At 44.6% G+C, this 17,211-nt stretch overlaps 1 protein-coding gene across 1 annotated transcript in view; it reads left to right on the forward strand.

Annotated features, from left to right (window-relative positions):
- The window catches only part of PLEK (pleckstrin), a 29,927-nt gene extending 12,927 nt beyond the window's left edge, over nt 1-17,000 (forward strand). The window contains exons 2-9 of the mRNA XM_038751484.1: nt 501-656; nt 2,348-2,529; nt 5,727-5,818; nt 7,211-7,395; nt 8,883-8,987; nt 10,915-10,998; nt 12,733-12,802; nt 15,891-17,000. Of these exons, the coding sequence (XP_038607412.1) occupies nt 501-656; nt 2,348-2,529; nt 5,727-5,818; nt 7,211-7,395; nt 8,883-8,987; nt 10,915-10,998; nt 12,733-12,802; nt 15,891-16,027 (1,011 nt within the window). The 3' untranslated portion in view covers nt 16,028-17,000. The remainder of the gene's footprint in view (nt 1-500; nt 657-2,347; nt 2,530-5,726; nt 5,819-7,210; nt 7,396-8,882; nt 8,988-10,914; nt 10,999-12,732; nt 12,803-15,890) is intronic.
- The last annotated feature ends 211 nt before the right edge of the window (nt 17,001-17,211 follow it).

Consider the following 17,211-nt stretch of genomic DNA (forward strand, 5'->3'; position numbering starts at 1 on the left):
TAAATGACTTTCCCAAGATCCCATGGCAGACTGGTGGCACATCTCAGACTCCAACCTGGGTGCTCCAACTTCTGGACTGTACCAAGCAGGCTCCTCTACCTATCATCCTTTGTCGACTGACTGGTTGGTCACCTTACCCTTGGGGTTTTGGCGACTATGAGGGCACACAGGGAAGACGTAAACCTAAAAGGAAACTGCAGTGTTCATATGCAGGAGATGTCTCCTCTCACACAGAGCCCGGGACCTGGATGCTAAAGACCCCAGAGCTGGTTCACCATTTTCCTCAGCTGTAAAAATACAGTGTGAGCTGAGAGAGCATAAATATGGGAGAAGTTCATTAGCCGATTATGTAGAAAGGAAATAGCAAGATCCAAAAGAGGAGGTACTGATAACTGTGACAAGAACAAACAGCAAGAGGTTCCAGGTCATGAAATGGCTGAAGATGAAAAGACTTTCTGGATGGGGGTGCCGTTTGTTCTAACTCTTTGGTGTCATTTCAGGGAAGTATGTTTAATACCTGGAAGGCCATGTGGGTCGTGCTACTCGAAGATGGGATTGAATTCTACAAGAAGAAAAGTGACAATAGTCCTAAAGGAATGATTCCTTTAAAAGGGAGCAGTCTGCACAGCCCCTGCCAGGAGTTTGGTAAAAGAATGGTAAGGATTTGCCACAGTTCAGTGACTTAAAAATGGGTTTATTTCATCCATTGGACAGTGGGTGTTTCCTCTGGCCAAATTGGAAGCATCTTGATGATAAGAACCATATCTCCAGGTTTTGTACCCTACCCCCTAGCAGGTAGCACAGCACCTGTTATCCTAAGAAAACTGAGATGCTGAATGAACAAATGAATGAATGAATGAATGAAGAGTTAATGAATGGATGAATGAATTAAAGAATGGATGGTCAGAGCTGCAAGGAGGTTTTTTTGTAAAACACTTTTCTACTTGAGACTTCCTCTGGAACCCTAAATTGCATAGAAAAAAACCATAACTTTTGTCTCCAAACTAGTTAATTTGGGGACGGTTCTGTTTTCGGAATCACATGCCATGAGTTCCACCCCAGAGTCCTTAGTTATGGTATTTATTAAACTTAACATGTGCCAAGCACTGTGCTATAAGTTGGGGCAGCTACAAACATAACAAGTCAGACACAGCTCGCGGCCGTACATGAGGCTCATAGTCTGGATGGCCGTAGATAAAGTCAATGAGAACAATGAACTGCAATTAATAAAAACTAAAGCCAATGCTCGAGAGTCCTGTCCAGGGATCCTGACCTCAGGAGAGCAGTTTGGTATTCAGATTCCAGCCATGCCCTCTTTCCATGCTGTTTCATCTCTAGAGGATTAAATAGCTTCCAGAATCCAGGCAGACAGCCTTCAGGGGGAGGGAGCATTCTTTCATTTATATTTATTTAATGAGTGCTTACTGTGTGCAGAGCACTGTACTAAACTCTTGGGAGAGTACAATGCCACAATATTATACTGGCTTGCCATTAGTTGGTGAACTCCTGGACCAACTGAATGGAAGCAGTCCTTAGTCCTGAATGCGTGGATGAAACTAGTGAGCTCACCCTATCCTGGAATTTTGTGATGAAGATTCCTTCTTGCCAATCCCCTTTTGGTATATAAAAAACCATGGGTTTAGAAATTTTTTAGGGATGGGTATGGATTTGCTACATGTGGTTTTAATGGATGGATGACTGTCTGAATGGATAGATGGACAGATAGATGCATGGATAAATGGATGGAGAGATGAATGGAGGAATAGATGGATAAATGTCTAGATGGATGGACAGATGAATGGATAATTGGATGGACAGATGGGTGGTTGGTTGGACAGATGGACAGATAAATGTACAGATGGAGGGATGGATGGATGGATTGATAGGCCCTCACAATTCAGCTTCATTAGGGTTAACCTCTGGACATCATTTTGATTCTGTCCAGGATAAGAGGGACTTTATCCCTGACCCACCTTTTAGCCCTTCTCCCCTATAAATTCTGGCCTATTTTTAACCACTCAACCCTGACCGTCTTTATGCTCCACTTTAGTTGAAAGATTTCTTACCTTGGGCATTCTGACCCTGACAGACTCTTCTCTATCTGCTTCATCTCTCTGGTATGTGGCTGACCTGTTGAACTCCTGGGAACTGACCCATGCTTGCTTGCCTGAGAGGTGAAGACAGAAATGCAAGGCTCCATTCTCGTTACTACTCTAGGTTTAGAAACATCTCTTGCCTGCAAGTCTCTCCTTGAAGAGCACTTCTGTTTCAATACTAGGCTCAGAGCCCTACTCCCTAGCAATATCTTAGCATGGGGAATTCAACGCAACCTTTATTTTCATCTTAGTTCGTGTTTAAGATCTCCATGCCCAAGCAGCAGGACCACTTCTTCCAAGCCGCATACCTGGAGGAGAGAGATGGTTGGGTGAGAGACATTAAGAAGGCAATTAAATGCATTGAAGGAGGCCAGAAGTTTGCCAGAAAATCCACGAGACGATCCATCCGGCTGCCAGAAACAGTTGACTTGAGGTGTGTTGATTTTTTGGATCTTTCCTTCCTTGTTTTGGTGGTTAAGTGCTTTCTTTGTGCCAAAGGCTGGGGTGGCTAAAATCAGGCACAGTCCCTGCCCCTGTCCCATGGGGCTCAAGGTCTAGGAAAGAGAATGGATTTGGGGTGGTTTTACTGGATTATTATTATTATTATTATCATTATTATTATTATATTTGTTAACTATTTGTTACTTGTTATATTTCACTCTCCCAAGCACTTAGTACAGTGCTCTGCACACAGTAAATGCTCAATAAATACATTGGATTGATTGATTGATAGGCCACACTGCACCCACTTTCTTTCCCCATTCCTAATTCATTTTAAAATTCAGTTTAAACCCCACTGAAACTGGATTGTTTCTTTCTGCCACTTATGTGCTTGCTAACTCTTCCCCCCACCACCTCACCCCTACCAAAACTCCTTCTGCGTCAGGGCAATTCTTCCCCTCCTTTTTCTTTCCCTTCAGTTTTCCCCTTCCTCCCTGCCCACCTTGGAAGCTGAGCCAATAAGTGCAGCCCCTGGGAGCTGGTGTGGCCTAGTAGAAGCAGCACAGCCTAGTGAATAGAGAAAGGGCCTGGGAATCAGAAGGACCTGGGTTCTAATCCCGGCTCTGTCACTCGTCTGTTGTACTCTCCCAAGTGCTTAGTACAGCGTGTTGCACACAGTAAGCGCTCAATAAATACGATGGAATGAATGACTGAATGAATGCTGTGTCGACTTGGGCAAGTCACTTCACTTCTCTGTACCTCAGTTACCTCATCTGTAAAATGAGGATTAAGACTGTGAGCCCACGTGGGACAGGGACTGGGTCCAACTTAATGAATTTGTACCTACCTCAGCACTTTACGGTGCCCAGCCAAAAATAAAAAGGCAGATGAAGCAACATGGACTGGATTGTTACAAAGTGCAGTGTCTCTTTCCCTTCCCCAACCCCAACTAAAGCTTCAGACTAAGCTCTAGGCCTACAGTTCTCCAGATCATTGTTAAAGTGCCATTGCCAACACTGGATCCAGAAGTCCAGAGCAAAGAGCAGTGGGTGTGCTTTTTTCCTTTTCTTCCATGTCCTTGGACTTGGATTTGTACCCTTTATTCACCCCACCCTCAGCCCCACACCACTTGCACACATATCCGTAATTTATTTTATGTCTGTCTCCCCCTCTAGACTATAAGCTCCTTGTGGGCAAGGAACATGTCTACCAACTGTGTTGCATTGCAGTCTCCCAAGTGCTTAGTACAGAGCTCCGCATACAAGTGCTCAATAAATGCAACCGATAGATCGAGTACGTGATTGAATACATCCCAATACCACATTTGCCATTTTAAAAAGTCCATCTCCCAGAAACCGTGTGGACAGGGAATAGCACACACCAGTGTGAACAGAAGTAACTAAATGAGGGGATGTTGAAATATTTTGACGACAGGATATCCTGCCCATTGGAATGCATCAGAGTGAGCTGGCAAACCAGCCTCCTTCCTCCACTAGCACCAGACTGGGGAGTTGGCCATTCTCCCTTCTAGGACAGTAGCTCCACGTCATCTGATGCCCACTGAAGTTCGAGTGGTCTAATGGCTCTTTTATTGGGCAAGGGCCCCAGGACACATCTTAAGTAGTTCTCTTACAACTGCTCCTCGTTTGAGAGTGGAAAGATCAATTATTTGACTCTGTCCACTTAGAATCAACATTAAAAAAAAATCACTGAATTATCAGTCTCACCAACAGCCCTAGAAATGAAAATTTGGGAATTAAGAAACGGGTATATAACAATAACATAATCCCCACAGGGTTTGAAAGTACTTTGGAAAAGCGAAAAAGCCTATACAAATTCAGGCTACTATTATTCATGGCAAGCTGACTTCTAAATTCTTCTTAGGTCTTTGACAGCCTACAGTTCTCCATCTTAATTAATTTTTTTTTATTTAATTGTAGTTGTTAAGCGCTTACGATGTGCCGTAAGCACTGTGCTAAGCACTGGAGTTGAAACAAGCTAATCAGGTGGATGCAGTCCATGTCCCACTTGGGGTTCACAATCTTGATCCCCATTTTACAGATGAGGTAACTGAGGCACAGAGAAGTTAAGTGACTTGTCCAAGTTCACACAGCAGGCAAGTGGTGAGCCGGGATTTGAACCCACGTTCTCTGACCCCAGGGCCAGTGCTTTTCCCACTAGGCCATGTTGCTTTTTATTCCTACCAAGTTTGATAAAGGTAATCTGGAGTTTGATGGGCCTCAAAAAAGCTCAGAATGGGAGGCTGTGAATACACTGGAAAACCTCCATTCTTTTTTCAGTGGTATATCTGTAGAGCAAATTGTGACAAGATGATACTTGCCCTGCATTGTGTGGGCCAGAGACTGTGTCTGGCCTGATGATCTTGTATCTACTCTAGCTCTTAGCAAGGTGCTTGGCATATAGGAAGTAGTAGTAATTGTATGTACTATTAAGCACTTACTGTATGCACAGCAATAAATACCATCATCTTCACAGGGAAAAAGCCAGATGTATCCTAGAGTCTGAGGCAAGAAAACACCCCTCTCCACTCCGCTTCCAGAATGTGGAGGGCATTACACATGTCAGTCAGAAAAGTATGTTTTAAGCTCCCAGAGGGTGGAGGTGAGTGGGAAGAAGAGCATCACTGATAAAAATGAATCAATCAACATATTTATGGAGGACTTACCGTGTGCAGAGCACTGTACATAGTGCTTGGGAGAGTACAATATGGTAGAGTTGGTAGACACAGTCCCCGGTCCAGTGAGCTTACAGTTAGAGGGGTAGAGAGGCATTTGTATTTGTAATATATAATTTTTGTTTATTTACTAAAGTGCTGTGGGGCTGAGAATGGAGCAGATACCAAATGTCCAAAGGGTATGCAGATCCAAGTGCATAGATGATGCAGAAGGGAGAGGAAGCTGGTGGGAAAAAGAGGGCTTAATTAGGGGAGGCCTCTTGAAGGAGATAAGACCTTAATGCAGTTTAACTGTTACCTAACAGGGAGGGATTGCCATTAAGAATTCCAGAATTTGACTCATAAAATAACTTTAAGAGAGGGTCCTGGGGCAATGGAATCTTAACCCGTGATTACCCAATGCGTGAAGATGCTTCCTCTGCTGAGAAAACGAAAGGAGAGGAAATCAGAGAGCTTCCGGTCTCCAACATGTCACTCTCCTTTCTTCTCCCCAGTGCCCTGTATTTGTCCATGAAGGATGCTGATAAAGGAGTGAAAGAAATGAAACTGGAGAAGGAAAAGAAGGTGTTCAATCACTGCTTTACAGGTAAAGTCTCTCTCTCTCCCCCCCCCCCACCTCTCTCCTCCAGGAGGCATTCCCTGATTAACCCAGCACCTAACAGGGAGGAAAAGTGGGGCACTTTGAGGAGTAAGGACTCTCTCGCTCCCTCCCCCAGTCACCAATGGATTTGAACAGAAAGCTCCGCTACCATAGGGAAGGAAAGAATGAGAGTTTTGTAGTACCACCAGTGGAGACCATTGGAAGTGGGGCAGAGGCCAGAGAGCTACCAGTATGTGGAAAGAGAGAGGGTAGAAAACAATTTTGTTGCTCAAGAGAGCAGCTGATGAAATCTGAAAAAGTTTCGGAAATTCCATCTTGAAGTCAGTTTGTGGTTCACGTTTCCCCAAAACGTGATCAAGAATAGAGACAGCTCTAGAATAAATGCCACCCAAGGTGAGGAGTGTCTATAGTATCGCTGCCCCTATTTACTCATTGGTGGGTGCTTAGGTGCTCTTGGAATCACAGGGTGCCACCATCGTGTTTTGCCCAAGGTCACTGTCTGGTTGCTGCCACAAAGTCATGCTTGTTGGTATCCTTGGGGTTCCCCTTCCTTGGGATGACTTACCCCTGCTTTTTTCCCCACAACCTTGGACTGCTTTGCCCTGTTTCCAGACTTTGAATAGTTTAACCATAACAGTACCACCCCATGCCCATCTACTCACGCAGTATCCTGGGTTGTCCTTAATGATACCTCTGATCTAGAAAAGTCAATTGAGGGATGGGGTAGGGGTGATGGCACATGACATTTTATTCCTGACATTCACAAACATATGGATGAAAGGCTTTGTATCCACTACTGCACTTTGGATGGAGCAATTGTTTCAAGGTGCCCTTCATTTCTCTAGTTTTAGGACAAGAAAACACGGTCCTATTTTCAAAATTTAGTTGAAATTAACTTCATCCTTTTCCCCTCCATCTTCAGCAGACAAGACGTATCATAAAATTCTTTTTCAGTCACTGGGAGAAGCTACTAGGGAGGCTTTGGAGTTGTTTGCCGGAGAGGGCAGTCAGCTATTTCTCTGGTATTAGATTTATCCTTCAGTCTTTTCCAAACGAATAATTCTATAAAGACCCATTAGGAGGCTAAGATTCTTAAGATTCAATCTGAACAGAAAACTTCTGGTTAACTCACAAACTCTCATTGCAGCAGATTTTGGCTTTAATCTAGTTCTATTTTTCAAATGCCAGGGATTCTACCTTTTTTTATCTTCTTTTATTTAATTTCCATCCCGGACTATTTTTTTATTTAATAAGCCTGAAGGCAGAGGCCGCTGAGAGGCAGCAGACAGTTGAGTCTTGTAGGGTTCTTGAGATGGAATCTGATTGGGGCTTGTGTAGTGATGTCAACTTCATCTCTAATTTTTACCTGGCGACTAGGTAACTGTGTGATCGATTGGCTGCTATCCAACAATTCAGTCCGGAATCGCCAGGAGGGCCTCATGATAGCATCCTCCCTGCTCAGTGAAGGCTTCCTGCAGCCTGCTGGGGATCTATCCAAGAATGCAGCTGAAGGGATTGCGGAAACCCCTTTCCTGGATAACCCGGATGCCTTGTACTACTTTGTAAGTGTAAAGACACCTTCTTTTTCTCATGATATTTGTTAAGTGCTTACTATGGGACAGGCACTGTATTAAATCCTGGGGTAAATACAAGCTAATTACGTTGGATACAGTCCACGTTGCATTTGGGACTCAGAGTCTTAATCCCCATTTTCCAGATGAGGTAACTGAGGCACAGAGAAATAAAGTGACTTGTCCAAGGTCACACAACAGACAGATGGCAGAGCCAGGATTAGAACCCAGGGCCTTCTGACTCCCAAGTCCAGGCTCTATCCACTAGGCAACACAGCTTCTTCTTATAATGGGGGGCTGGCCAGAGGGCCTTGCTTGAATATTCAGTTCCAGGGGTGATTGCGAATGGTTGATAGACTTTGGGGAAAGTCCTACAGATCTGGCTGCCTACTGTTGCACAGGAGAAACTTCATCTTGGGCTGCTAGAAATGCAGTAAAAGAGGGTTTTCTAGGGTTTGTTTTGGCCCTTCTACTGTTTATTCGAGATGGGGCTCAGAAATTTGGAGGCCAGAAAACAGAAACAACTCTTTACAAGACTGAAACACACTTCCCTATGGCTGGAAGTTTCACTTCACTTTTGGGGAAAATTTGATGACTCCTTTATTTTCTCTGAGCTTCTTTAAACCTTATCTTAGAATTCTGATTATACCAAGGCATAGATCTGCACAGCACACTGAGCATGGCCTATTGTAGTAAGTTTAGCAAATGAGGAAGATGACTAATTCCAATAATTGATGTATCAAATAGCCAGTCATAATTGATTTTGACTCAATTGGGCAAGTGTCTCCCCAGATTTGTTTGATCTTTTTCTGATTATTTGGACTAGCCCCAGATGGGCTATCTTGTTGATCAGATAATCCACCTCCCTTAGTGATTGTCTAAATCTGAGGTTCAGGAGGACGGTAGAGCATTCACTGCCTTTACTCACTTTTCTATAGATTTTAGCCTCGTGGTTGCTCTATTTTCCCATGGCTTGAGGTGGAAGAGAAGCTGCTAACTTCCCTTCTCCAAGTTTGCTCTTTGGACTGTGTTCTCCTTTCCCTGGTACCTCAGGGACAGCTGCGTAGGTGACTCCAATCAGGGATTGGGTTTAAGCGCTTACCTTGAACAAGGCACTGTACTAAGTGCTAGGGTGAATACAAGCAAATCGGGTTGGACACAGTCCCTGTCACACATAGTTCTTCTAATTTAGAAAGAGAGGTTAGTTGATAAGAAATGTTGCTCCTGCCCGAGGACGTAGATTGAAGGAATGGGATCAGGGGGGTAGGGAGAGGTAGAAGAGGACCGGTATGGTGTGTTAGAAAGAAGTCTCGAAGGTAAGAAGAAAAGAAAAATGGGAGGAAAAAGTAATCAAGTTTCTTGATTACATATCAGAAACTGAGGTGTGGCCTGGATTTTAGTTAGCATTGAAGGGGGTGGACAGTGGGAAAGGAAAAATCCAACATTACAATGACATGACGTGGCTTTTGTCCAAACAGACTGATAGCGGGTTCTTCTGTGAAGATAATTCAAGTGATGATGATGTGGTTCTGAGAGAAGAATTCAGAGGAGCTATCATCAAGCAGGGATGTTTACTGAAGCAGGTTAATGTTTGATACTTTTTCCTTTCTCCCTCCCACTAACTCTCACGGGCTTCCTTCTTTCAGGAGTCTAAAAATGCCCATCATGTTTGATTTCCTATTAAATGAACAACTGCACTGGCAGCTGAAGCACTGATGGGAATGTTACAAAAGGGCCCAGACCACCTAATCGCTCCCCCTTCCTATCCCAGCTCCTTTCTCATTACAGCCCAGCCCACACATTTCTCTCCTCTTCCCTTCTCCCAAACCCATGTCCTCCTTCTTCCTTGCTCTCAACTCTCTTGTTCTCCCTTTCCCTCCTCCCGAAACTCCCCCTTGTTTCACATGGACTGGTCACCCCATCTTCAAAGCCCTTCTGAAATCACATCATCTACCATGGGACTTACTAACTAATCTCTCATCTCTTCCTCCTATTTCTTCCCTGATACAACACCCACGCAAATGAGTCCTCACTCCCTAAGCATTTAGGTACTAACTCCACTCCCCCTTGTTCAGAGCTTATGCACGTAACTTTACATTTCATTGCTTCACCCGACCTGAGGTATATTTTAACGGCTGTCTCCTCCACTAGACTTTAAGCTTCTTGAGGACAGCCATCTTGTCTACTAACTCTATTGTTCTCTCCCAAGTGCGTAGAGAGACTTCTACACAGAGTAGGAGCTCAATGAGTACTATCGATTGACTGATGAATTAATCCGATTTCAATTTTCTAGTTTTTTTCTGTATTTTTTGTTCCCACTAAAAACTCAGCTGGGAATTAAACCCAACAAAAAAGAGCATTTAGGCATGCATTTAGCTTTCTTCTGCCCCCTCCTCCCACTGTTCAGTTCCTCAGTGGGGCAGGGTTAGGGAGGGTGGAGAGAGAAGTAGGGGAGAGGGCACAGGGGTGGGAAGAGGAAGGTCTGACCACAGGAGCCCAGCTGGGTTTGGATCTGGCATCCCCAAACCAGGCCCGATGAACTTGGGGACTGGAGATCTTGCAAATTGATCCCAAGCCTTGGCAGACTTTCACAGGTGCCAGGACAGGGTGAGGCATCTGGGTGAGGAATTCAGGAACTGTTAATGCTGAGCATCCTGATAACTAACCACAAATTCTTCAGAACAGAGAAGGAGCCCCAGTAGCACCTAGCATCTGCGGCCTCTCATCCTCTTTTCTTGGAGATCCCATTCCAGGAAGGATAATCCGACCCTGCCTGGGTGAAGCGTAAAAAGTTTGTACTGAGGCGTGGTCCTTGACCATATTTTCATTTCCTCACTGCCATTTTAGCCTTGAATGGTAATTCAGGATGCCCAGTGGTCACACAGAAACTAGCAATCCAAGTTTGGTAATCCCGGAAGGAAATGACAACTGCTGCCAACACCCTGGCGTACAACCATTTTGCTGACATTCGCCGAGTCAAGCAAGGGGCAGGAATTTCTGAATGGTGCCAGTCTTGTGACTTTCGTTCAATTTGTTTCGAGGAAAGAAATGATACTTTCTGATACAGCCATATTTACTCGCATAATTGCCTCTACCACGGCATCCCCAACCCACCACATTCTGAGGAGGAGAGGAAAGATTATTTTTGTAAGCAGTGATAACAGTGCCAGAAGAGTCAGGATGCACAAAACCCACATAAGTGGGATTTTTTTTCCTCCTCCTCCCCTTACTGCTTGATTTAATGCTTATATAAACCAGGATAGTAGCTAGGTTGCAAAAAAATTTTCAAAAAAGTGGGCAATTTTGTGTGTACATTGGGTGTTTGTCCAATCCATAAATTAATCAGATTTATTGAGTACTTACTGTGTGGAGAGCACTGTACTTAGCTCTTGGGAGAGCACAACACAAAGAATGCCAAACAATGCATCCCCCAAAGCATCACAGGATAACACTCTCTGACTTCTGGTTAGTATCCAATTGTCCTTTTTCTTCTTTTGGCCTCGTTTGCAGGGACATCGGCGGAAAAACTGGAAAGTGAGAAAGTTTGTCCTGAGGGAGGATCCTGCGTATCTGCACTACTACGATCCAGCAGGGGTGAGAGCCTTGGCCCACAGGGCTTCTCCAAGAATGTCTTCAGAAGCAGAAAGGCCGCAAGCCAGCCTGTTAGCCGAGACCCACCTCTGCCTCTCGGTCACCTGGCCTGGCTGGGCTGGCTATAATCTGGGATTTGGGAGGAGAGGAGACGGGCCCTGGAGCCGACGATGCTTCTACTTTCATTCAATCGTATTTATTGAGCGCTTACTGTGTGCAGAGCACTGTACTAAGCACTTGGGAAGTACAAGTTGGCAACATATAGAGACGGTCCCTACCCAACAGTGGGCTCAAAGTCTAGTTTCTACTTAAAACCCTCCGTCATCTGAGGAGCTTCATTTTATCTCATCATAATTCCATTAGCCATCCCAACAGTTCTCCGCAGGTTTAAATTTGATTCACGGCAGCGATGTTTTCGGAAAAGTCACCAGTCCATCTTGCACTCCTCTTCAGGTTCAGTGACTCAAAAAAGCGATCTCTCTCCACCAGGAGTTAATTGGATGAGGAATCTTAAATGACTACACCTTGGTGTTCCCCATCACGATTGAATGTGTGATCTGCTTGTGGTCAGAGCAGACACGTGGGGTTTCCCAGCCTGAGGGGAGAGCTTCTCGCTCACTGTGAAGTGAGGGCTCAAACCTCCCACGCTCCCTCAGGGTTGGCCCGTTGTTTCCGCCTTCTGTCTCTCCGTCCCCCAAAGAGCCAAAAATCTGATTGCGTCCATCTATCGGGACTGGATCTATAGTCAGTGTCTCCCTGATCTTTTTATGCTTGGCCTCCAGACCTATCTAGACTGTGAACTCCTTCAGTCAGTCAGTTGTATTTATTGAGCACTTACTGTGTGCAGAGCGCTGCACTAAGCACTTAGGAGAGTACAGTATAACTCCTTGTGGGCAGGGTACATGTCAATCAACTCTGTTGTAGTGTACTCCCCCAAGTAATAATAATAATAATGGCATTTGTTAAGTGCTTACTATGTGCAAAGCACTGTTCTAAGTGCTGGGGTAGATATAAGGTAATCAGGGTGTCCCACGTAGGGCTCACAGGCTTCATCCCCATTTTACAGATGAGGGAACTGGGGCCCTGAGAAGTCAAGTGGGTCGTCCAAAGTCTCACAGCTGACAAGTGGCAGAAGTGGGATTAGAACCCATGACCTCTGACTCGCAAGCCCAGACTCTTTCCACTAAGCCACGCTGCTTCTCCGTGCTTAGTTCCGGTGCTCTGCACACAGTAAGCACTCACTAAATGCAATTGATTAACTGATTGAACAGAGCACAGTCCTGGAAGACAGGAGACATGAGTTCTTCTACTCCCAGCACTGCCATTTGCTTGCTGTGAGACCTTGGCCAAGTCACTTGCTTTCTTTATACCTCATTTTCCTTCCACCCTCGAGACGTAAGCTTGTGGAGGGCAGGGAACTTGTCTTCTGACCATGTTAGAGTGTACTCTCCCAAGCACTTAGTACAGTGCTCTGCACATAGTTCTCAATAAATATGATTGATTGATTATCTGTAAAATAGGGATTAGGTACCCATCCTCCTTCTATCTGTGAGCCCCATGTGGTGCAGGGACTATGTCTGCTTTGATTACATTGTTTCTATCGCAATGCTTGGCACATAGTAAATGCTTAACAATTCTACAGTTATGATTATTATGTCGATCCCATCCTTCCCAGAGACTAGTTACAACAGACATTAAACCAAAATGACTTGAACTTTTCTGGTCCCTCTCCGACAGGGAGAAGATCCCCTTGGAGCAATTCACCTGAGAGGATGTGTGGTAACTGCGGTGGAAGATTCTCCAGATGGTAAGAGCAGCTTTTCGTGAGCAATCATGACCTTATTCCTTTCCTTATCCATCTTGCTTTACTCCTGCTATTAACATATCAGCAAACCCACCACACCGCATATGCCCAGATCCGTTTGCCTGGGGGAAGTCTTGGAGAAGACCGGAGCCACTCTTTCTTACCCACTACTTTGACTTTCCTTTCACGGCTTCTTAAATAGATTGCAGCTCTGGGGATTTTGTGGGGATCGCAAACCCACGAGTCACCTAAGAGGAAAGTCTGAGGCTAGTGGCGGCTCAGCTCCTCTTGTTGCTAAAGTTGGCCTCTCTTTGCCTTCATCTTATCTAGGTCTCAGTTTCATTAAAGGGCAGACCCTGTGGGTTCAATGTGTGAGTCATTATTAATTCCAGCTCCGCCATGTACCTGCTGGGTGACTTTGGGCAAATCATTTAACTGCTCTGCGCCTCAGTTCCCTCTGCTGCAAAGTGGGGAGTCATTACGTATCTCGGAAAATCTCCCATCTTAGTCAATGAGTCGTGGGGTGGTTGGTGGGGGACGGGTGTGAAGGAGGGGGAAGACAGGGGGAAGTAGTCACAGGCAAAGAGCAGACATTCTCATCTAAGACACTCTGATCTGATTTCACTTAACAGAGAGTACAGAAAGCTCCCCTGGGCAAACCCTGGCTTTTCTTTTGGCATTTTGGGGCCTAAATGCAAACAATCGCAACCTCACAGCTGTGGGGCTCAAAATGAGGCTGGTTTCTCTTCTCCTTACTTCCCCCACGTCCCCCACCCCAATCCTTCCTCTCTGCTGCCCACATAACAAGCTTTAGTCAATAATTAGTAGGGCTGCGGAGGAAAGAGCACTTTGGGGTTAAGGTCATCCCTTATAAGAAATGGGGAAGCAGCTTGGCTTAGTGGAACGAGCACGAGTTTGGGAGTCAGAGGATGTGGGTTCTAATCCCAGCTCTGCCATTTGTCCGCTGTGTGACCTTGGGCAGGCCAATTAACTTCTTGGTGCCTCACTTACCTCATCTGTAAAATGGGGATTAAGACAGTGAGCCCCACTTGGGACAACCTGATTACCTTGTATCTACCCCTGTGCTTAGAACAGTGCTTGGCACATAGTAAGCACTTAACAAATACCATAATAATAATAATAGTGGATTTTCTGTGGATCAGTGATCAGTGCGCTCTCTTGCACCAGGCCCAAAATAACAGCGAGGAAGAAATAACTTTTACTGAGTGTTGAGCATTGTAGTAAACATTGTATTCTCTGGGGTGAACAGTGTACTGAGCTCTTAGTCTCTGCCCTCAGGGAGCTTGCTATCTGATGGGAAAGTAGGCAGAAACAAATTATTCATAATTAGTGGATGCAGGAGGAAGGACACTGATATTTTAATAGCAAAAGTAAAGAAAGATGGAAAAGGAAAGGAATAAGGTCATGACTGAGTAGAGTTTACGGTTCAATTATCTAAGGGATAAGAGTGGCTGTATATAGAAAATAAGCATGTTGTGGGCAGGGAAGGTGTCTGTTTATTGTATGCTACTCTCCAAAGCACTTAGTACAGTGCTCTGCACACAGTAAGCACTCAAGAAATATGACTGACTTTAGACATAAGTAGGAAGCAGTGCGGTTTAGTGGAAAGAGCCTGGGCTTGGCAGCCAGAGGTTGTGGGTTCTAATCCTGGCTCTGTCACTTGTCAGCTGTGTGACTTTGGGCAAGTCATTTAACTTCTTTGTACCTCAGTGACCTCATCTGTAAAATGGGGATTAAGACTATGAGCCCCACGTGGGACAACTTGATTGCCCTGTATCTACCCCCACGCTTAGAATAGTGCCTGGCACATAGTAAGCACTTAAAAAATGCCATCATTATTATAAGTAGGAGCAGCATGGCTTAGCAGAAAGAGCACGAGCCTAGGGGTCAGAGGACCTGGGTTCTAATCCCAGCTCTGCCACCTGCCTGCTGTGTGACCTTGGGCAAATTACTGACATATGTTACATTTACTACAATGTTTGGTACATAGTAAGTTTTGAACAAATACCAGCATTATTACCGCAGTGAAGCACAATCTCAAACAATGCAGCAGAGCTGGGGAAGATGGGAGCAATCAGGAGAGGGATGGAAGTGACAGCTGTCCTGGACCCAAGATGTCATACTAAGAAGGAAGCTCAAAAACAGGGACATATCCTGAATGGGACAAACCATTAGAATAGCAAGGTCTTACCTTTATGGACCAAAAGTGTCTTTTTCTTTTCAACCATTTGCTTGACTCCTTCCATGTTGATTTCTGCAGGAATGTGCTTAATAAATACTATCATTATTATTATTACCTAAGTACCAAGGATGGATGTCAGGGTGAATGACCTTTAGAGAAGCAGCATGGTCTGGTGGAAAGATTGCAGGACTGGGTTCTAATGCCGGTTCTGCCACTTGTCTGCTTTGTGACTTTGGGCAAGCCACTTACCTTCTCTGTGCCTCTGTTACCTCATCTGTAAAATGTGGGACAAGCTGATCATCCTGTATCTACCCCAGCACTTAGAACAGAGCTTGGCACATAGTAAGTGCTTAACAAATACCATCATTGTTATTCTCTACCCCAGTTTTTAGAACAGTGTTTTTCACATAGTAAGCACTTATCAAATACCATTGTTCTTCTTCTCCTTCTTCCTTTCTTCCTTGACTGATTGAAGGGCTGGAAATACAATACAGAGAATAAGGGATTTTTCATACTGGAGAAGAATGAGGGTGGGAGTAACACTAAGAGGCTAATAGGATAACTAACATGAATGGCTTTTATTATTACTAAATACCATTGATTGATTGATTATGCTGAGGTTAAGAGCTACTAGCCAGTTGGTTTCCAACCCCAAGGAGGACAGAATCCAAGGAAAAAGAAATCCCCCAAAACCGTATAGCAGCAGAGACCCCGGCAGTGACTCCCTTTAAAAATTGGATTGTGAACTCTGGCGAGCTGTAAAAAGAGGGCAGATTCTCACTTGCTTGGGATTGTTTAGATCTCTGAGGACAGGGGGTGGACCAGATGACCACTCAAGAACTCCTTCAGTTTTATAATTTTCTGAACCTCTCATTTTCCCTCCTCTAGCCAAGAAGAATGAGGACAGCAACCTCTTCGAGATCATCACAGCCAGTGAGGTTCACTATTTCCTACAAGCGGCCACCCCCAAGGAGCGCACAGAGTGGATTAAAGCCATCCAGGCCGTGTCTCGGACAGGGAAATGAACTTTTTAGCCATTTGCCCCAAGGAAATTCTATCGTATCCCCCAAACAAGCCCTCTCTCAAGAGCAGCCATGAAAGTGGGGGCAGAATTTCCATGGCAATTCTGAATGTAAGCAACGTATTCTCAGAAGTGAATGGAGAAGACTATTTACTGCTCAGTATCTGTCACCCTTCCTACTTAGACAGTGAGCCCTACATGGGAAAGGGACTGTGTCCAACCTATTTAACTTCTAACGGCGCTTAAAACAGTGCTTGCCACACAGTAAGCTCTTAACAAATACCATAATTACTAATATTAGGGATGATTTGAATGTCCTAGCAAGAGTTTACTGATCTTCAGCATTGCTTCCGTTTATTTGTCTTTATCTTCACTAGCATATCTTGTAAAGATATCTGAGTAAAGTCAATATTTCAGGTTCTTTTCCATTGTAAATTTTTTAAATATCCTATCTGTGCTAGGCCACAACACTCAATTGCCTTTAACTGTGCTAGACTCAATGAGGATATTTCTCATTAAAGCAGCATCACAGTAGATTACAATTACATTCATGAGACCCCCACCCTGCTTACTAGAAGAAACAATGTATTTGGTTGGGAAAGTGGTTATTGGCAAGGCTCTGCTAAAGGACTGCCTTTCTTAGTCCAGTGGCTCTAGGCTTTTTTGGATTAGATTCTGCACCTTTGAACAAGCCAGATTATCTTTTCTCCCTCCTGTAAAGCGTCCTTTTTATTTAAAAATATGTTAGTCGTGAGATCTCCTTCTCGCTATGCTTTTTCAGAGGGCTTTTCCTACCTTCTCCCTTTCCCTCCAAAGCCTCAGGTAGGTGAGATCTACCTGGCAGCCCCCGACGGTAAATAAAGTGGCATTCTCATCCTCTTCCCCCTTCTTGGACATCTCTGGAGCACAGTGTAGTTGAAAGAATACAGACCTGAGAGTCAGAGGACCTGGGTTTTATTCCCAGTTCTACCACTTGCCTGCTGTGTGACCTTGGGCAAGTCACTTAACTTCTCTGTGCTTCAGTTTTCTCATGGGTAAAATGTGATTTAAGACCTGTTCTCCCTCCTACAGGGACCATATCCAATCTGATTATCTGGTATACACCCCAGCTTGAGTACAGCGCTTGGCACATGGCAAATGCTTAACAAATACCACAATAATAATAATAATAATCAGTATTTGTTAAGC

The sequence above is a fragment of the Tachyglossus aculeatus genome, chromosome 9 (genome assembly GCF_015852505.1).
Source record: "Tachyglossus aculeatus isolate mTacAcu1 chromosome 9, mTacAcu1.pri, whole genome shotgun sequence".
In the NCBI taxonomy this organism is placed as follows: Eukaryota; Metazoa; Chordata; class Mammalia; order Monotremata; family Tachyglossidae; genus Tachyglossus; species Tachyglossus aculeatus.